The 20,677-nt window shown below is 36.6% G+C and overlaps 1 protein-coding gene across 4 annotated transcripts in view; it reads left to right on the forward strand.

Annotated features, from left to right (window-relative positions):
• The first annotated feature begins 10,133 nt into the window (after nt 1–10,133).
• The window catches only part of arhgap42b (Rho GTPase activating protein 42b), a 101,589-nt gene continuing 91,045 nt past the window's right edge, over nt 10,134–20,677 (forward strand). For 3 of the 4 annotated variants that reach the window (XM_032545855.1, XM_032545856.1, XM_032545859.1), the window contains exon 1: nt 10,134–10,470. In XM_032545855.1, coding sequence (XP_032401746.1) covers nt 10,317–10,470 — 154 coding nt within the window. In that variant the 5' untranslated portion in view covers nt 10,134–10,316. The remainder of the gene's footprint in view (nt 10,471–20,677) is intronic. The other variant, XM_032545858.1, reaches the window with a different exon arrangement.

Here is a 20,677-nt window from a genome sequence, read left to right on the forward strand (position 1 = left end):
TTCTGCCTATCAAAAGGATAACTGTAGTGGATGGAGAAACTTCAGATGACATAAAATAATGGGTTTTAAATTTAACCATGAGGGGAAAAAAGGATGATTGGAAAAGTTTTTGAAGGATCTGAAATTACAAATCCAGCCTCCCCGAGGAGTAGTCTGAAGCGTCGAAGGACCTGTGTAATTCTCTCTCTGATGAAAACCCTTAATACTGATTTATCTGATCAAGAGTGTCTCAACAGCTTTCTCTGGTGTGCTCAAAGAATACTAATAAACCATTCAATGAAGGCTCATTTGGCAAAGAAATGAGTGTGACTGTTGCTGTAAAACAACATAATTTCAGCATTGAACATCTGATCATCTACAGTATTCAACTGTGACCTCAAACCATTTCTGAGGCCTTATAAAACTATTTATTTTATGCTACTTAAAGCCAATAGTTTCACAAGAGCTTTTGCTTATATTGCTCTCTGGAACAGGCTTTAAAAAAGAGTAACTTGGGTTATTGTGAAAATCCAGACCTGGATCAAATACCAACACAACAGAACTGGGTTTGGGTTTGACCTAGGATACTGGGCCAGGTGTTCTAACCTATAATTGACAATAGGTTAAATTGGTCCATGTCTGTCTATTATTAGGGTCATCAAAGAAAGAGCAGGATAAAACAAATAACACACAACCTGCAGTTTCATTACATTAGCATTTTACTTGGTAAGTAAAAAGCTAATGTAAGGTTTTAGCTTGCATTATTAGCATGTTAGCCAATGTTAACAAAATGTTGGTAATGTATGGTCAACGAGTAAAAGAATTGGCACAATCATACAATATTAAACTTTTATGCAATGTTATATAATTACAATTAAACACTGGACTTTAATAGCAGCTTGTTTAAGCTATAGAAATTCAAGTGGAGAGGGAAAACTCAAGTATTCACACATTTTGTGGTGAATTACAATATACAAGATGAAATTTGGTGTTTAAAATTCAATTAAGCTGCTTATATTGGGGGTTTAGTGAAGATGGGTCATTTTGACCCAGAGGACACAGGGTGTATACAGAAAATGAGGACAACAGGAGGGTTAATTGTCCATGAACATGTGGTGGTAAAACATCCCTGCCTGATAATTGAGTGTAGAGGGAATCTGATTAAATTTCTATACCGCCTCTCGCATGTCGACTTTTGTTTTTTAGCAAAAATCAGAAAATCAGAAGTACGTGACCGAAGTGAGTGCACAGAACCGGAAGTACAAATGAGCAATAATATCATTTAACAAATCTTATATAAAACTTGGTTTGGTCAGCTAAACAACCTTTCCTCACTTTTAATAATACATATTTTTAGAAATTCTTTTTTAATTTAAACATATGGATTTGAGAGATATGCCTTAGTATCTTAGAATTTTTTGTTTCTAATGGTCTTTGAGGCAGAACTTTACTAAAAGGGAAAAAAAAGTCATGACAAAATATGACCCATTAGATGCTTCTTGTCATCCCACTAATCGTGATGGCCTTCACAATTAGTTATGTTAAACAGTTTTTACAGTGAAAATCTTATCTGAAATCATGACTCAACCCAATGGCTGCTGGATGGCTCTTATTTCACCCAGGGCTGGATTAGCAAAACAACCCAAACTAGAAAAACAAAAAGCAATGTCATAAATTCCAAACATGCCAGCTTCTTGGCAAAATGTCTGCTTCAAATCAGAACCAGGTGAAAAAAAATCCACAGTGATCTAGTTTTACAATCTGTTGATTTCTGATGGACAAGTGTATGAAAATGCTCCTTGTTACTTCTGAGCTTTATTTATCCACCAGAGTTCAACCTTATCAAGATAAGGTTTGCTTATCAAGATATGCAAATGTTTTCTCTGTCATCTTTAAAGTAGTATGTCTAGATTTAATGGACTGAACTGCAACAGAAGCTTATGATTGAGTATATACCATGACGCCATTTAAAGGAAAAAAGACGTGGGAGTATTCAGAAAAACTTTGAAGGTAGAAAGGGATTTTCATTCAATTATGCTTGAAAGAATATTCTTTTAAAACAAATTATAGAATGTCTGACCAGAGAGCAATGTGGTGAGAATTTTCAAAGAAATGAGTCTTTGACAACTTAATGAGATAAATGTAAAATATATTTCTTTGTGTTAGGATGGAAGGAAAGAATTTTCTGTTTGAGAAGAAATCAAAAACAGCTGCCAGCTCTCAAAGCAGTAACCTGCATCTTACATCTGGTTCTGAGTGAGAACAAAAGATTTTCATCTTAAAAGCATTTTTTCATGCCCGGCCCAGTGATTAGAGACGTACGAAAGCCTCCTCAAAACATGGGTCGAACAACTGAGGGTGTCGGTGCTTGTGTTTAGTTCGAGAGCAACGTGCTCTGGAGGGGGGTCATCTTTTTAAAAATCCTGCTGCTCCAAATTAAAGACTGTCCCTGCAATGCACAGAAGAGTTTGCTTACAAAGCTGGTGGAGCAGCTCTTGTAATTTATCACCCAGACTTAAATTTGTGCCGCCAGTACAGGTATCACCCTATGAAGGTCAATGAGGCAAAAAATAAAAGCCCCCTCCTCCTGAGGACAACCTTTTTTCAGAGAGCCAAGAGAAACCCAGACTCTAAAGCCAAAGATGCTGAGGCATGAACCTTTCATTTCTGTTGGATTGCATTTACAATGAAGTTGTACTATTTTGTACAGGATGTGTCCTTTACCTGACTCTAACTTGAACATATGTAGCTGCTCGAGCTAAAAAAGCTTACAGTGCCAATTTTTCACAGTGTGCCGTGAAGCAATACATGAAGTCCCTGCGGACAATGGAGATGCCTCATTTTGCAAAGAGGAGGTAATCACGTATAACTCCTCAAACATCAGCTGGACACCGGAGTCATAAATGAGAGCTCACCACTTGGCACTTCTGCAGATTGCACTGTCACGACGTAAACAAGGCAAAGAATGAGGAAGGGCTCATCTGATAGGAAATGTCAGAGCATGATTGGATTAAAAAAAAAAAAACGAACTAAATTGGGGTCATTAATCATCAGCTAGAAAAACAGTGACAGATCTGGTTCGCAAAGGCTCTCCTCTGGAACTAAGCTGAGTGCCACCCGGAAATTGTGCAATTACTTTAACACCTGATTTAAATGAAGGGTATGCATGGCAGTGTCAATTGTTAATTAGGGAAAAACAGCTCATATCATTTAGATATAATTTCCGTCACAAGGAGTCAGGTTATCCTGCCTTTGCGAGAGCAACAACATGCAGTGCCTTGCAAAACTACTTTAACCATTTCCAAACTTAATGAGATCCACTCATCTATCCAACCATGGTCTATTTCTGCTTATCCTTGCAGGGTCACAGAAGACTGATGACCCTGCAAGGATCACCAGGGGTCATTGGGCTATAGGCAGATACAGGTCACTGACCCACTATCACAGAATAAACAACCACACTTCCATCTAAGTGAATTTGGAGAACAGTCATAATTCTGGACTGTGGGAGGAAACCAGAGTACATGGAGAAAACCCCCACACATGCACAGGGAGAACATTCGATCTCATTTGACAGCAGGGCCTTCTTGCTGCAACATAACCATGCTACTAACTGTTCCACTGCAGCCTCTTTTTTTTTTTTTTTAGGTTACAACTGCATTTTTTTATTTTCATAGAACTTAGTGTGATAGACCAAGACAAAGTAGTGGATCATTTTGAAATGATTCACTACTTTTCTTCTAAGATTGCTCTAAGCAATCATTTATAGATATTTATAGTCAAACTAGAAGTTATTGCTGCACAACACTGTTTTGTACAGTTGAAACCAAGATATTTACATATTTGACCCAAGTATTTTAGTTTAATAGACAATTCTCCCTTTTATTTTGATTTGGAAGTTTGCTTTTAACTTAAATTCAGACAGTGAGAGAAAAATGTGTGTGTGTTTTCATTCCATAAATGTAAATATATGGTTTCAGCAGAGTGTAGGTCGAAAAACTTTTTGGTCTCATCTGAGCAGAGCACATGTTTGCTATGTGGAGATATGAACATTCATAAATCTGAGCTTTTGAGGTCAAATCACACTCTGACCAACACTAATGCAAAATTCCTTGATAATAATATTAGACTGAATTGAAATAATGTTTTATCTAGCAGATGATTTTGCCAAAGCTATGGAAACCAAACAGTGTGTGTGACCCTGAACCGATTATGATTTAAAAAACAAAACCAATACTCTTTATTTAGACGCATGCCAATACAATCATAATTAATTTGCAAGTAGTTATTTCTTTCTTTAAAAGTGGTGATATAGTTCAAATGCATGCCTTGGACATTAAGCATTACAAAAAGCCACTTTAACCAGCTTTGTGTTTTCTATTGCTTTGAAACCATCTTTTTCAGGAGCCCTAACCATTCATTTGAAAAAGCCATGGAATTAAATAGTATTAACAGCTTACTGATGCGACATAATGCTGATGGTGGGGTGAAAAGTCCCTGATGAGATCACAAGGGGCAACTTCTGTGAACGATCCAACGCTGACATGGGAAGGAGTGGGACTAACGGGACAAAGAAACAATTAGCAATTTCAAAGAAGTTCTGCCTGAGCCGAAATCTTTCTGGGCCTAAACAGCCCGCAGAGATGGTTCTGTGTGATCTTTGAAGTCATTCAAGCTTGATTTTGCTTTGCCTTCATCCACCTGCAGTAGAGACAAAATTCAGATCAGTGAGGAAGATTTGTTTTTATGCTCCTCACAATTAGACACATTTCCAGCTGAAACCCAAGTTGGTTCAGAGAAGCTAATCAGTTGTCTGAACCAAAGGTCCCTCGCCTGTCCTGTTCTAGAAAATTCATGTTACACTCTCATCAATTCTTTAAGGCTTTCTCGCAATCATTCAGCAACTTCTTCCTAGTTGTCTTGTAGACAAATACTCCAGCCTGAACTGTGGATCTCTGCAGTTTCTCTGATTAAAGCTCTTGTCCGTTTAGGTGGACATTCCTATCTTAATAGGTTGGCACTTGCGCCATAAATTTTCAGATGACAGATTAAACAGAGCTTGTAGATACTTAAAGCTCTGGATTAGGGCTGTCATTGTTAATGCGTCAACTCATGCGATTAATCTAAAATGTTTCACACATTAATATGACATAATGCAGATTAATCGTAGGCCTATTACCTATTTGACTTAAAAGCCTCTCTCCCACTACTTAGTTCAAAGCAGTGCGTTAAACAGTCTTGTACTGCGTTCAAAACAGAGTCGCAAACACAACTGAAAAAATAAGTGATTAGTGGCAGACCGATGTGCTCAATGCTTTAAAAATCACCGCAGTTAGAATGGGACCTTCGTACACATTGGCTGTAGACCTCAATGCGGCCGTCCCAAGTTCAAATCCTGTTCTCAGATCTTTTCCTGCATGTCTCTCTCCTTCTCTCTGCCCCTTTCCTGTCAGATAACTGTCAAATAAAGGGCACTAGTTCCAAAAAAAATTCTTGCACAAAAAACCCCAAAAAACACAGCAATGGTGTTTGGCTAAAACCAAGCTAGTATAGCCTAATTATTGCAGGGACGAATTGTCCTTCCATGGAAGAACAACTAGTTTGTATTTAACATTTCTAAACTATGTTTGAAACAAAACACTGACTTTTAAACCTTCTTGAAAACTCATAAAAGTGAGAAAAGCCTCTCAACAATGTCGAGTAGAAAATTTAAGACAAAACATTTTCTTAAATATTTTTTTAGAAAATGTGCATTTTTACATTTCAAGTTTACCAAATTAAGCTCAGTGATTAATTGTTATTGATTAAGGCACTGAGCGTGATTAATCAGACTAATCTTTTTAATCGATTGACAGCACTACTTTGGACATTAAATTATAACCTAACTGCTTCAAACCTCACTCCTTCTTTCTCTCTATATATGAGGCTCCTGTAGATTCTCAGCTAGCGATTTTAAATAAGACAACTAGTAGTTGTCTTATTTAGACAACTTTCAGAGAGCTTTGCATTTAGAGGAAACTGCTTTATTATAATCTATCTAAGCCATTATCCTTCACCCAATAACCCAGTTTAGTGCTGCACAGCGCTTGTTGCAATTAACTCGAAGCAACAGGGTTTCCACTAATGTATCGCATTTCTCTACTCACTGTGTCAGTGAAACAAACTGCATCCCTGAGGGCTGCTTCTGCAAAATGATAGCGTGCTAGCTGGAGTTGAAGGGGGCATGTTAGGGACCGACGCCCCCACCACCCTTCAGTTCTGCCACCACAAGCAGAGCAGACATCTCAGCAAAAGGCTGATTGCCCCACTGTGACTAAATCTAATCAGAGGCTGCATGACTTGTGCATAACTCATTGCAGGGCCAGTCAATGCTTATTTTGCATTTTTTTTGCATGGATTATTGAGATCTTCTATAAAATCCAAGTTCTTTTCCCCTTTGAGTAGCTGACTCTCCACGAAGCAAGGCCAAAGTGGCTCTGTTTAATGCAGCGAGAACAGGAGTGGGAAGATGTACATCTCACATCTAATTTCTTTCCCCACTTGTAAAGTATGCTAAAGAAGTCTCAGTCTGTGTGTGTGTGTTGAAGAGATTGTGTGAGTAACACAAGTGTGTGTTTTATCAGTGTGTTTGTGTATGCTCCAAGACAGTTGGTTTCTTTATCATTCTGGTTTGGTCTCCAATGACTCAGTCTCATAGATAGATTTGTGCTCTGCCTCTCTGATCACTGATGTTTGCATAACTAATATAAATGGGGGGATGTCTTGCTTTTTCATCTTAAAATTTTAGACTCCATGCACAGTTTATTTTTTTTAGATTTAAATTAGCTGCACCTGTATGAGGTCAATTTAAAAAGTGAAAGTCATACGCAATACAGACTCATTTCAGACAGATGAATAAAATCCAAATATTTACGCCTGATGATTGCAGCTAATGAAAACCTCAAATTCATTTTCTTAGAAAATGTGAATATTGTAAAATAGCAATAACATTGGATTTTTAACAGAAATATCATGTTATGGCCATGTCAGACTTTCTTTTGCTTAGATGGGGAAAACTACTGCCCCAGTAGTCCTGTAGACACTCAGAAGCACCCTTCACAAATGAGCATCAAACCTGCATAAAGAAGCTAGCTGTATCCAAGCTAGCTAGTGGAAAGTTTAGAGGAAGGAAATAGCAAGGGATATTGAAAAGGTATTGATTGCAGCTGGATTCTTTGTTTTATGAGTCGTCATATGCAAACCTATCAAATGGATACTATCATTATGTGAGAAAATAAGTATAGTTTTTTTTATTTACTGTGAACCATTAACATCTAAATGAGTTTGGGTTGCTGAATTGAGCTCTGGAAACATTTTTCTTTCTAAATAAACCTAAAGTTAACTCATATCATCTTATTTTGACAGTAGAGCTACTCTCCAAAAGCCAAACAGAGATGGACATGTGCTACTGTTTAGCTTCATGTTTAGAAAGAATCACCTAATCACTCAACAATTTATTTCCCCACGATTGTATCCTGTCACGTGCATAATGTATGCAGTGGCAATATTACAAGTGCAATAATCACACATTCCCCAGGCAAACTGGGCACCCTGTTCTGTCCTATCGCATGCAAATTTAATACGGTTTTATTGGCGGACAAGATGAGTGTTATTCCTCCAAATGAATCAGACATGCAGGGTTTATGTTTAGTTTCATTACTAGACTTTCCTTCCTGTAAGCGTGTAAGCACAGAGTTGTTTATTCCTCAGTTGGTGTTAAGGGCTGGTGATGTTTGCTGTGTCACGTAGGCCATGACTGCAGGTTGACCAGGTTTGAGAAGCAGAAAGAAAAGCATTGAAATTGACAAATCAGTTAAAAAGTTCAGCCACTGTGAGCAGAAATGTCACATTTATTTTAAGCTTTCAAAGAGGCCTTTGATGACTTTAAATCAAATTTCAACCTACCTAATGACAGTGGGGTCAAAAGTGCACATACTAATCATTCCAACACTACTGACATTACTTTAAATTTATCCAGTTAAGTTGTTTTTTAAAAATACAATTTCTGTCACCATCAACAGGTCAAACATCTGAGTGGATATCTGGCCCCTCTTCAGAGTTCATTTAAATTGGTTAGTTTGCTACCAATGATCTACCTTTTAAAGGGGAAGTATTAAGTATTGTCCATGCATATAGTGCCAATTTATACCACAATCAAGTAACGGTTACCTTCAGTTACTATAAAAATGCAGTGTATAATAAATATGACTTAAAAGAAATTTTAATTTGAGCCTCTGTGTGTTTGAGAAACTCCTGCTCCTGCTACAGTCTCTGAAAAGGAAGACTGCCAATACTCAACAAGAATTATGCTAGAAGATTGCTGATAAGTTTTTCAAAGTGGGCAGTTTACATAGTTAGAGATTCATCTCAAAAAGTAAATTTCAGCCTCCTACCATAACTGCATGCTATGTGTAAAGTAGCTGTTATTTCAAAATAAGTGAGCAGAACTACCATCCAAATGCAACAGAGGAAATGCTGTTTCTTGTGAGCCATCAAGTTGTTAATGTATTTTCATTTGCGTGTGCTAGTTCTAGTCAAAGCCACAATATCCATCTCTCTATTGAGATGGTTTTTTCTCTCTCTCATGATGACAAAGCCCCGTACCCTCATTGCTGTAAAGCACCATAAGTCGAGAAAGTCATCCAAAAGACTTAGTGCCATTGGTGACAAAGCCTCTTGTTCATTCTTACACAAATTCTCATTGTAGTGTGACATTATTTCTGGAGCCTGTTCCTGCTGCAACAGGAAGATGTGAAAAATCCAGACTGCAATTATATTCTAGCTTAATTACTTCCATTTACCGAGGTATTAATTCAGATCTCTCTCCTCAAGCCACTGCTAATTCTAACCTGACAGATTGTTGCGCACAGTTTCTGTACATAAGCCTACCTGGATTATTAACTGTTCAGGTCTTAAACTGTGACAATAAGATGGAATGGAATCAATGAATTAAATATAGACAAATAATTTTGTATGCTGAGTTTAAATTTGAGACTGACGGGAATACAAATTTTGTGCATGTGCTACAAAAATTAACTGCTTGTTTATTCATTTATGCTAGATTCTTATCCAGCACAGATAGCTCAAATCCTTCAGCAACAAAATTAAAAACTGTCATGTATTTGTCTATAATGCAGAGTTTCTCTAGTTGGACATAAGTTGGGTTTATTACCACACTGGGGACAACAAAAGCTGAATGTGCTACAACCTATCATAAGTATTGGTTTTCAGAGATTTGTGGAAAACTGAGATAAGGAATGTGTCTTCTGCCGGAATTTATTTTGTTATGATGTAATGTGCTTATTTTTCATTTTATCAAAGTACCTGAACCTACACAAAATGTGACATTTTGTTCACGATGATTACATAATATTCTCAAATTAAATCAGATTAAAGTGTTCCATTCAAGTACGTTGTATTGAAATAGACATTTTACTAGATAGTGTTTTTACTCTTACTTGAGGAATTGTTTTAATGACAACTTTTTACTTCTTAAGTAAAAGTATATTGAGGTATTGCTAAGCTTACTTGAGTACAATGTTTGGCTCCTTTACCCACCTCTCCTTGATGGCCTAAATGCTAAACACAGAATCATAACTTGCTGAACTGGGAGTGAGATTCATTCAGCTCAGGACTTGTTCATATTTTATTAAGGACTGTGTTAGTAGATTAGAACAAACACATCAAATTGGATATTTATACAATGTGCGCATTATGATTTTTATAGCTTTTGTAATGTGTTATATTCATACAAACCGATCAATTGTATTTTCATTCAAGAAATATTTTAATTAAACATTAAAAGTCCTTTCCCTTTCCAGGCCACAGTTACAAATAATTCATTTGTTCTTAAACTGTTTTTGCTTGGTTAAATAAAGGTCACATATAATTAGTTCTAATCTATTATGCATTTATTTATCCTGTAGGAACATTGAAGTTTATAAGATTAGAAGAGATACAATTATTACCGCATCTTCATCTTAGAAGAAGCAACAATAACGCTAGGCAAGCCCCTTCAAACTTTATTGCAGAAGGTGGGCGATCCAGCTGTTGCTAAATATCTAGAACTAACCAGCAGGAGTCATGCGACCACTATTTCTAAGAAAAGGTAGCAGTAAAAAAATGCTGAGAAAATCCAAAGCGGAAGTAAAGGAAGAAGTGGGGAAGGAAAACCGCTTTTTAGAGAACTCTGAGAAGTTTGCATCCACATCTGAGCTGCGTGATGTGAACGGCGGGGGAAACTTTTATTCCTCGAGTTAGAAAGTTTGGAAAAGCCGGCGCCGTTACTGTGGGAAACGATGGGACTCCCGGCGCTGGAGTTCAGTGACTCTTTTCTGGACAGCCCGGACTTCAGGGAGCGCCTCAAATACCATGAAATAGAGCTGGAGCGGACCAATAAATTCATCAAGGAGCTCATCAAGGATGGAAATATGCTGATCACTGCTCTCAAGAGTAAGTTGTTCTACACGAAATGATTTATTTTCCTTTTGTTTTCTTGAATCCAGAAATAAAGGTGTAACTACCTGAGCTACAGGCGCCTTGCAATCAGTGATGCATTCATTACAGCGAAGCATGAATGGTCGCTCTGTGAAAAAGCTGCGGTCTCCCATTGAAAACAGTAATATTACCACTAAAGAGCTAAAATCAACACAAAACCCGCAAATAATTAATTATGCCAAAGTTGTTTGATTCTGACTCTGTCTCCTTTGCATGTGTAAGCTGGATGTTTTTAGATCCTAAAATAAACACCAGATTCAGAACGGAGGTACTGGTGGGATGAATTCTTTTACTTTGCACGTATTTCCAGACAGAAGGCCATGGTCAGATATGGTTAGTACCGAGACAGACTTTTTTGTTACATCAGTTTAATAACGACCTACTTCTCTATTCAGTGGTCACCCATCAGAGGTGGGTAAATTGTAATTTTTAATCTGTGCATAAGTCGAAACTGTGAGGATGCTGTCACTTTCTATCAGGGGTCATTGTCCTCTCTCTCTCTCTCTCTCTCTCTCTCTCTCTCTCCCTCTCTCCAAGCACAGTCCAGAATTCCATCCTACTAATGAGACTGGACTTCCTGTTCTGATGTACACACGTGGGAATCGCTGTCTAGTCTCCTAAAGTCAGACATGGGTCTGTAAAGGAGAAGGATTTGAAATGTAGACAGCCTTTAAATATGGAAAACATCCACGTTGAGACTGAATATGTGGGGCACAGATTTGCATTCCCAAACCCAAAACTTCTTTTGTTTTCTTTGCAAAGTGTACTATCATTTTACTATCATATTTTACCTCAGAACAAAATGATATATATACTTTTACACTGTTTTATGAAGTGTATGAAGTCCTCATGTAGCAAAATAGCCCCAGGGAGTGGCAGCTGATGCTGCCACTCCCATTCTTCGCAGTTGGATGTGACCAGCATCCCTGTTTTTCTTCCAGATGCAACATTTGTAATAATAGCCAAACAGTTCCACTTTAGTTTCACCAGTATCTCCAAAACAAAGGTCTTTGCTGCTGCAATCTAGCTTTTTATCTTTCTTTTGAAGTAAAGTCTTCTTTCTTGCTGAGTGGCCTTTCATGTCCATGTTGGTACAGGTTGCATTTCACTGTGGGTAATAATGACTCTGTTTTATCTTCACAAATCCTTTGGTTTTTGTTCTGGCTTCAATCGGTTCATTTCATAACAAAATATGTTGGTCTCTGGGACATGAAACCCATATCCTTCCTGTATGAGGATTGGATATTCCCATCATTTCTATACTTCCGTAAATTATTTGATCAGCTGATTGCAACACCTTCTAGCATCTTGAAATTGTTCCCAAGGATGAACCAGACTTTTACAGCTCCTTAATTCTCCTGATATCTTGATTGATTTCCTTTGACTTTTTCATTCGTGTCAAACAACTGAAATATGTCTACGCTTTCCCCAGATACAGGAAGTCATTCTGTAAGTAAATATCTGATTTTAAAGACAGTAAATAAATCTGACATCCATCTTTCTCTCATTTAGCAATTTTGTCTATATGTATAATTTGGTAAATTCTGACAAAACGAGAGAAATTTGGTCTGCTTTGATGTCACAGTCAGAAATAAAGATGTACTTGACTTTTATTCGGTATGTATACATATCTGATTTTAACTTTAGTAACTTCTGAAGGGAGTTGGAAAAGTTAGATTTGAGCAAAAACAACTTTGCTGTGAGCCTTACATTCTTTTGAATACTTCAGTATGTTTTTATCATATGTAAATAGTTCAATGATTACACCTTTTGAAGTATATGTTATAACTGCTTTTACTCTGCTGCTAGAGTTTTATGTAAATCTTCAAACACAATGTTGGTCAGACGGATCTTTTGATGGAATTCAAAACATTCAACATTTTCCAAAAGTATAATTTCAGTCTGTATAATCTGGTTGTGAGTTTGTTGTTCTCAAAGCATAATTTTGGTCCTTGGTGTTTTCAGTAAATATAGATTATTAGAACAGTCGAAGGGAGAAGATTACACCAATTTTTTTGGTGTCTTGATAATCAAGCCCAGACATTGCTTATATTTGCACGTAAACATGTGAAAAACAAAAATAAATCTGTTTCAACAGCTGTAAATACTCCAGAGTGGAACCTGCATGGGGAAAAAGTATGCTATGGAAATTGTAGTACTTAGTTTGCAGTATGTTGAGGATGACAGATGAGGCTGTCAGCTTATTAATCACATTGTCTTTGCCTCATTGCATCTTGTCTTTAAGGTATTACCAATATAAAAAGAAAGGGAAACATCTGTCATGAGTTTTTTTTAATTGTGTTTTGGTTGAGTTTTGTTACATTTTTTGATTAGAACATTGTTTAGCTTATGGCTTAGTTTTAGGGCTGATATATCATTAATTTGACCTATTAGTCATTCGTTTGTCAATTCACCTCTTCTCCATTCCTTAGCCACTCTTCATATACTGTATGTATTGTTAGTTTTCTTCCATTCCTTGTTCAAGCCCATTTTTATTGATGTGCTACTTCCATTCATTCAGCTACCTGTCATCTTTGCTTTTATCGTCTATGTTTGCTTACTGGGTTGCTTCAGGGTTTCGGAGTATGAAATCGTTCTCGTCCATTGTCCATTATCCACTTACCCTTGAATACTCACAGTGGAGCTGTTTCCTATTTTCAGAGATCATTTGGAAAGATGTGCACCCTGGTCACCTACTCATAAATTCTTTTCAGTTAATTATTAAACATTTAAGTTAGCATACATTCTGTCTACCTACTGTTTTTGTGAAATACAAATTGGATAAATGTTCCGACTTTATCTTTCCAATGTCATGCCAGGGAACTGTTCAGTCAATTGTTGACAAAATCTTATAAAGAAGATTTTAGCACGTGTCAAAACAGCATCTCAGAAAAAATGTTGCCCAAAGCTGTCTCATAATGCAGCACCACATGAACAGAGCTTACACAGCACTATCATTTTGGATCCATCAGCAAAGTTATTACCACCTTTATTTTTTTAATGTTGGTCATTTGTCATTTGGGGTGGCTCATTTTTTCATCATCATTTGCATCTAGTGAACAGGAAATTAACACTTGTGCATTTAAGCAGCAGAAAAGGTGAATTCACCTGCAGCCTCTTGAAAACTTGCGTGAAAATTCGGCTGAATGTTGCTTAAGTAGAAACTCTTTGAAAATGGCTAACCAGTGAGAGTGGGTGATAAGATGGTATTAGATTGGGGAGGATTAGAACATGTTGAAGAACTGCCAAAGCAAAGAGATTGTGATATTGTCTATATAGAAGATTCAGTCTGTTGCCTTTTAATTCTCTTATGCTGATGCATCAGCTTTATTTTCCTCCCTATCCTTTAGCAGTCATAAGCTAAATCATACAGAGCAAGAGAGCACTTTGTATGCTGGTGGTGTATAACTTTTAAATTAAAGTTCAGTTTTTGAGTTTAGCTCTAGAAAATTTGCACAGATAGGTGAAAATCTATGTTCCTAGGTATAAATACATCTTTAATAGGAACATTGTGATCAGTTGTGATTTACTTTTTTAAAAACATGAGATATTTCTGCCATAACTCTCACAATATCACATTTTAAGTTTTCACAAAAAAAGGTATTCTGATTGCTACAGGGTGATTTACTTAAAGGACAGTTGGTAGTAAACTTCAGACATAGCTTACAATGAAAATTTGCAATTAATACAAAATATTTGGGACTACAATACAAAGTCTACAAAGACATATATCAGTGTGTAAATAAAGCAAAAAAACAGCTGTCCTTTGTTCATGACAGCCATGTCTATGATTGTATTAAACAAAAATGCTGATATATGTACCAGTAGGTGATGACATCAGCATTAACAGCATGCTAAAATTCAAATAAAGAGCAATGTGGTCATGGCTGTTTAAATAATTAATGTCTACTCAATCTCTGTAAACACTAGCAGATAACTTTTCAGTAATGTAAAAAAAAAAAAAACTGAAACTGCACCTATGCAGTCCCCATTTCCAGCTAATTAAAGATGCATGTTTATCCATTTTCTGTGCGTTTCTGCCTGAACCAAATGAAAAGATGTTGATTGTAATGAGGAAAATCAGGCTGTTTTTTTTTTTCCCCCAACATCTCTTTGAAACCTGAAACATTTGTTTTCATCTCTATAGATTTTAGCAAGTTGATCATATTGCTCAGCAATCTTATTGGTTGTATTTATGGCAACAAATCCATTTGTTTTACTGTCTTAACCTTTCCATTTTTTTTCTATCCTCTGTTCCATTTAGCTGTGTGCTTATGATTTGCATTTTCTGCGTGTCCTCTTCATGATTATTCCCAGATGTATATTGATATTTTCCTCACTGTCATATTGTATGACTGCAGTATTATAAGCTTGTCCCTAGTGTAAACATAGCAAATGTGTAGTTGCTTGGCAACTGCGCTGGTCTGCAATGACTGAAGTTATAACATTGTTGAAAATAAAAAGGAAAACCAACTGAAAGGATGGCAGGAGTTTGAAAAAGCCAGCAGCGATTATCTAAACAGGTGTGATTTAAAATGAAGATGGGAAAAGTTGAAGAAAGACTATTTTTTAAAAATAGTCTTCAGAGAAGCATGTTTTGCTAAATAGAGAGGATAATACTAATACATCAGCCAAGCTCAATAGTGGAATGTTACTCCGCCTCCTAAGGGCCTACATCCTGAAAGGCTCTGATCTTTTCTTATCAGTGAAGGAAGTAAAAGATATTATGATGTGAGAGAATGAGAAACTAAATGCTGATTTGAACAGGAAGTCGGTGTACTTAGTGTAGTTAGATAACAGGAGTTATTGAATTATTCTTGTCTGAGACTAAAAGTTTCAGACAACTTTTAACAAATGTTCTCAGTAGCAATTCTGAGAACATTTGCAGCAACTTTAAAGCTTCTTTGCCACTGTTTATCTAGAGAAAGATTGGTTCAGTAATAAGATGCTGCAGGGAGATAACTTTGGGAGGAAGTTTCAACATGACTTAAGAGTGACTAAAAGTGTTCCCTAATCAGTCATTTTAAAAACATTGAGTTTTATTAGTATGGTAAAGAGTACTGCCACAGTGTTTGTGTATGTTGTCATGCTAAAAACGTTTTAAAATCTTGAGCTCAAGCAGCCGGAGGTCCACAAGTTTCAGTTAAAAGTTCACATCTTCATATTTCATAAATGTGCAAAACGTGTAAGTAAATGAGTAAAGATACAATTTTCTATTGTGTAATTATCTAATATTGTGAATATTAGATAATTCACAATATTAGAATTAGAATTATTACTAAGTTTATTTTGATTGCCACACTACACAACATACAAAACAAAAGAAAAATAAAAAGAAGCTGCAGTCTAGTTTACCTTCTGGAGCTTTTAACCATTTGGGTCATCATGTCTTACTTCTGTGTGAATGATTTTGTATTTCCCATGGAAGTATAGGGCCAATGCTATTTTATATCTGTCTAGCAGAGAAGCTGTTCAGGCAGTGAGCATTGCAGCTCTGCTGGACACCAATATCCTCCGAAATGTTTTATTAATGGGTGTGAGGATGGGTAGTATCAGGACATCAATATCCTGTGCAAAAGGTTTAATACCAAAGAGCACCTTAGCATTCAACTTTGCACTAAACTTTTTAACGTTTTCTTTTAACTTGTGTATTTTTATGCTTGCCAAACTTTGCTTATTTGGAACGTCAATACTGATGTATTCATCATCAGTATTGACAAATTATTCTTAAAAAAATATGGTAAATTAATTTGCTATTGTTGTAATAATGAAGGTCTTAATAGAGAAATTGTGACTGTGCATGTTTCCCTGCATCAACAAAGAAAGGCCCCTTACTTTATTAAATTCTGAGTCATCCTTACAAAAGTTCCTGCAAGAGAACTGACTGGGGTGAAAATTCCTGCACCATGACAACAACGCCCAACATACAGGAACAGTGAGGATGAAATATCTTTAGCCAGGAGCTGAACAAGAGGCAGTGCAACAGATGGCCCGGCTCCCACAGAGTCCTGACCTTAACACCTGTGCAGTCACTTTGAGATTAGATGAAGAGACAGTGGACACCTAGGCAAGAAAAACTGAGAATCTTGGAGCATGCTCTCTGTGAGTTCCTTTAAAAGCTACACTAAGAAGCTGGATCAGTTTTAAAGCCACACATTGACTGTATGAATGTATAGCTATGCACATGTTGTAATTAATGTCTCTTAAATAGTATTGAATAAAATTTCAAATCTATATTATTAATATAATTATTACACATTCCAAATACAGTGCATTGAAATTGTTTGTTGCAGTTTGATCAGGTGCAAGTAAGATCTTGCAGCAGCTGCTGTCATTAGTGGAGCCATGTCTGTGGTTGGCAGCTACTGTTCACACCTGGTGTAGATAACAACTGCTGACTTTTATTAATCCCTCTTGCTTGACTGCTATAATTCAGTACAATAAAGACACTAATTATCCCTTTGTGAGCTGAATGTGAACAGCCACATAGACAAGGGAAATAATTAGTAGGTAGGCAAGTTTTCAGCTGAGCTCTATGGGCACAAAGCCACAAACCTAATTGTAACCATATGAAAAAAACATAAAATAAATGTGGAGACATTTATAGTCCCTGTATATGATGGGGAAACAAAGGAAATGTCCCTAGGATGCAGTTCTTGGTATATATAGATTGTTTGACATTGTTAGTTCGTTGGGACTTTGCTGATATACTGATGTACTGTATGTTGAACCTATAGATATTAGGTTTCAATAACAATTGGAGATGTACACTCTTCTGGAGAACTGCTTGGATCCAGTATTTGTTCAACTAAAATAAGTCAAGTAATTTAGTGGTGGAACCTGCTAACTAAAAGTTAGTTGTGCTAACTCTAAAGCAGCAATCATAAACATTAGGTCTGTGCTAAAAAGCTACATCAACCTAGATGTTGCTTAGTGGAGTGCTAAAGTGCTAAATTCAATCAACTCTGTGGCTGATTTTGCCTATTTGACCTCAGTGGGGCTTTCTATCAGAAAGCACCAGGACATAAGTAGATTGTAAACTGTTTTCTGTGGAACGTCGAGGTGTAGTTCTACAGTGATGCATTCTGAGAACAGAGTAAATGTTTTGGCTGCACCACATCAGAATGTGGAGAACGTGGCGAGAGAAAGCAAACTGCTGCATAAACATTGTTCACCCACTTCAAAATGAGAGAATGAATATAAATATCTACATGAAGAATTCTTCAGTCAATAACCAAAACTTCAACGCAGACCTCGAACGTCATTCGACTGAATGTTTGCAAAATGGGTAATTAAATTAGTCCTCTATAACTTATCTGGACAATTTTAGAGGAGCTTAAGTGGGCTAAATGTGTTCAAGTTTAACAAATACTCTAAAGTGCTAAACAAAAAATTGTTTTGTTATTAGCACATTAGTGGAAGTGTGCCCACATAATAGTCATAATAGTCATCAAGTTCATACAACCCAGGGAAAGTGATGGGAACATTGTAAAAACTGTGAGTTATAAGAACATTTTGGGTTTATTGTAACATCGCAATTGTAAGATTTGACAAGAATGTCACATTGTTAGATTTTCAGAAATGATCTAAGTCGGTGGTCTCTCTCAAACTGCATTGTTGGAGTGCCGATGTCCTGCAGCTTTTGGAAGTCTCTCTTATGGATATAAAACAAAATTGGGATTCGCTTAGATTTTAAGGTCACAGTTTGGTACATTTTCAGATTTATCCCCCCATATGGGGGCAGGGGGATTTACACATGATTTACACATGATTTGAAATCATGTGTAAATCATGTGTAAATACATGCAGATAATACAATATTTATATAGGAGAAACTTGAAAATATGTTCCATTGGTTTTACACAGATATTAGTATAAAAAAATGAAAATCTTTTAACAACATTCTGGAAGGGCAGCAAATATTCAAAAGATTTTTGTAGACATTTTCCACCCGGCCCTCAGGTAAAATGTCTAGAGTTATAGTATGAGAAAAAGCAAACAAATTTTCTTTTTTGTTTTCTTTGTTCTTCAGATACGTTTTTTGCAGGTTCTTGTCCAAAAAATAAGCTGGATAAAAGCTGGTGCTACATTCATTATTCTGCTAACTCATTTTTCTTTTCCCATTCTTGCTATTTTTAGTGTGTTCAGATTCGGGGTTGATAGGTGGCTTAACAAATAAAACCATCAGACATCAGTTTCGTTTTATCCACACGTTTCCAGGCAAAGACAAGAATTCCCCTCAGACACTGTATTTAAATCCCTTTAAACTATCAAACAGAGGAAATGTTTTTCCCATGAGGTAAGGTTGGCTAAATTAATCTCTGTTGTGTAAGATCAGCTTTAAATTAGCCCATTTTTCATACATTTATATAATCCAGAAAAAAAACTTCAAAAAGTCATGTCGGCCTTTTTCATCAAATCTTTAGAAGAAAGAGAATAAACACGGCTCCTATGATAATATCCCATTTAATAGATTGACCTGTTGGGTGCAGTTGTGTTGCAGCACATTTCCTCATGTTATCAAACAGAGACCACAGTGGTAATCCTGTAGTAATCTTCTATGTAATTATTGTTGTAGGCCAATAATTCTTGGCCTTTAAAACACTGTTTGGCTTGACTGCCTTCAGTCTAAATATTTTATTGCTGTTAAATGTGTAACTTTTTAAACAAAGCCTATTATTTTTGGCTTGTTGTCATTCGGTCACCAAGGATATCAGGAATGTGTTCAGATTTCATATTTACTGTATCTGCATAAAGTTGAAAATATCTACCATGATTATGAGTACATATAGGGGGTGGGGGGTTAAAATCATAATTGAACTGATAATTATAACAACTTTTGTAATATTTTTTGACACCCATATTTATTTAAACTTTACCTGAGTTCTTCTTTCCCTGGGATGTAAATATGTCAAGTAGAGGCCAATTTCTCCTGCCCACTCCAAAATGGGGAAGAAACGAGAAAGCTTTCTATTCATGTAAAGCAGATCTGAATGGATCATCTTAAATTTTCAAAGAAAGGGACGATGAAATTAAAGTGGAATTTATGATTATTGTAGCATTTGGAGGAAAAAGAAACATCCAGAGTAAAGTTGGAGTCTAAGTCAGTGTGCATTTTGTTGAAAAAGTTTGACATATTTGCCAACATTTAACCATCAGTTCTGACAATAAGCGCATCAATAATGTTTTTATTTTTTACTTTTGCCATTATAACTGTCAGGACAATGATCGCTGATTTTGGATTTTTCTTATAGGTCCTTTTACAAAATCGAAATCTCTTGATATTTCTGTGATGTTGATTTGGCAGATACCTAACGAGAAATTGTTATGTTATCTGACACTGTGTCTCTGCCACCATCCCGGTGCCCACGCCTGTTCACCCGCCACACATTGATGTTTCCTTCCTGGGACAGATGCAATAATGAATGGCTGACACGCATGGGGTCGTTATTGGAAAAACAACAGCATTTAGCCAATCTGTAAACAGCGTTTTTCCTATTTGAAACGTGTTCTGATGTGGTCATATAGTTTTATTCAGCCGTAATTAGCTGCCTTTTAATTAAATAACCAGTTAAAGTGTAGATTTTCTATTTTTGTTTTTACAACCTTACAAAGTGTTGGGCTTTGGGGACTCTTGTATTTGTTTGTCTGTGGACAGATGATGCTCCCAAGGCACAGCCACAGGAAATGTCCTGTAAACATGCTTGTATAACCATCCCCCATCCTCCCTCAGATAGCATTTGGCCTGACATCATTCTCCTTCCCTGTGTGGGTGTGTGTATGTGTTTTTCTCAGTGTCTGCGCCTGTTGGTACTGTGACTAAGACTGAGTTTGTGTTGCAGGATTATAGCATTTATAATGTATTGCTGCAGCTTTGACTACTTATATGAATTTTAACTCATGTAGTGGAAATGAAATACGGGGTCACATTATGTGACTCGTTTAGCAATAAAGCTGAGTGAAGCAGTAAGCTCGGTGAGGAGCTCGGATATTTTTTGCGGCTAGATTTTGATAAAGGGATTAAAAGCTGCTTCTCCCTCAGACTGGGCAGGAAAATGTGTTCGGATTCAGTCTGAGGTCTGTTTCGGAGAACTCTTTGTTTACTCTGTCAGTCAGAGTGATTGTCACACTGAGTGGCACACTAGGGAGGATGTACAAAGGC

The sequence above is a fragment of the Xiphophorus hellerii genome, chromosome 18 (assembly GCF_003331165.1).
Source record: "Xiphophorus hellerii strain 12219 chromosome 18, Xiphophorus_hellerii-4.1, whole genome shotgun sequence".
NCBI lineage: Eukaryota > Metazoa > Chordata > Actinopteri > Cyprinodontiformes > Poeciliidae > Xiphophorus > Xiphophorus hellerii.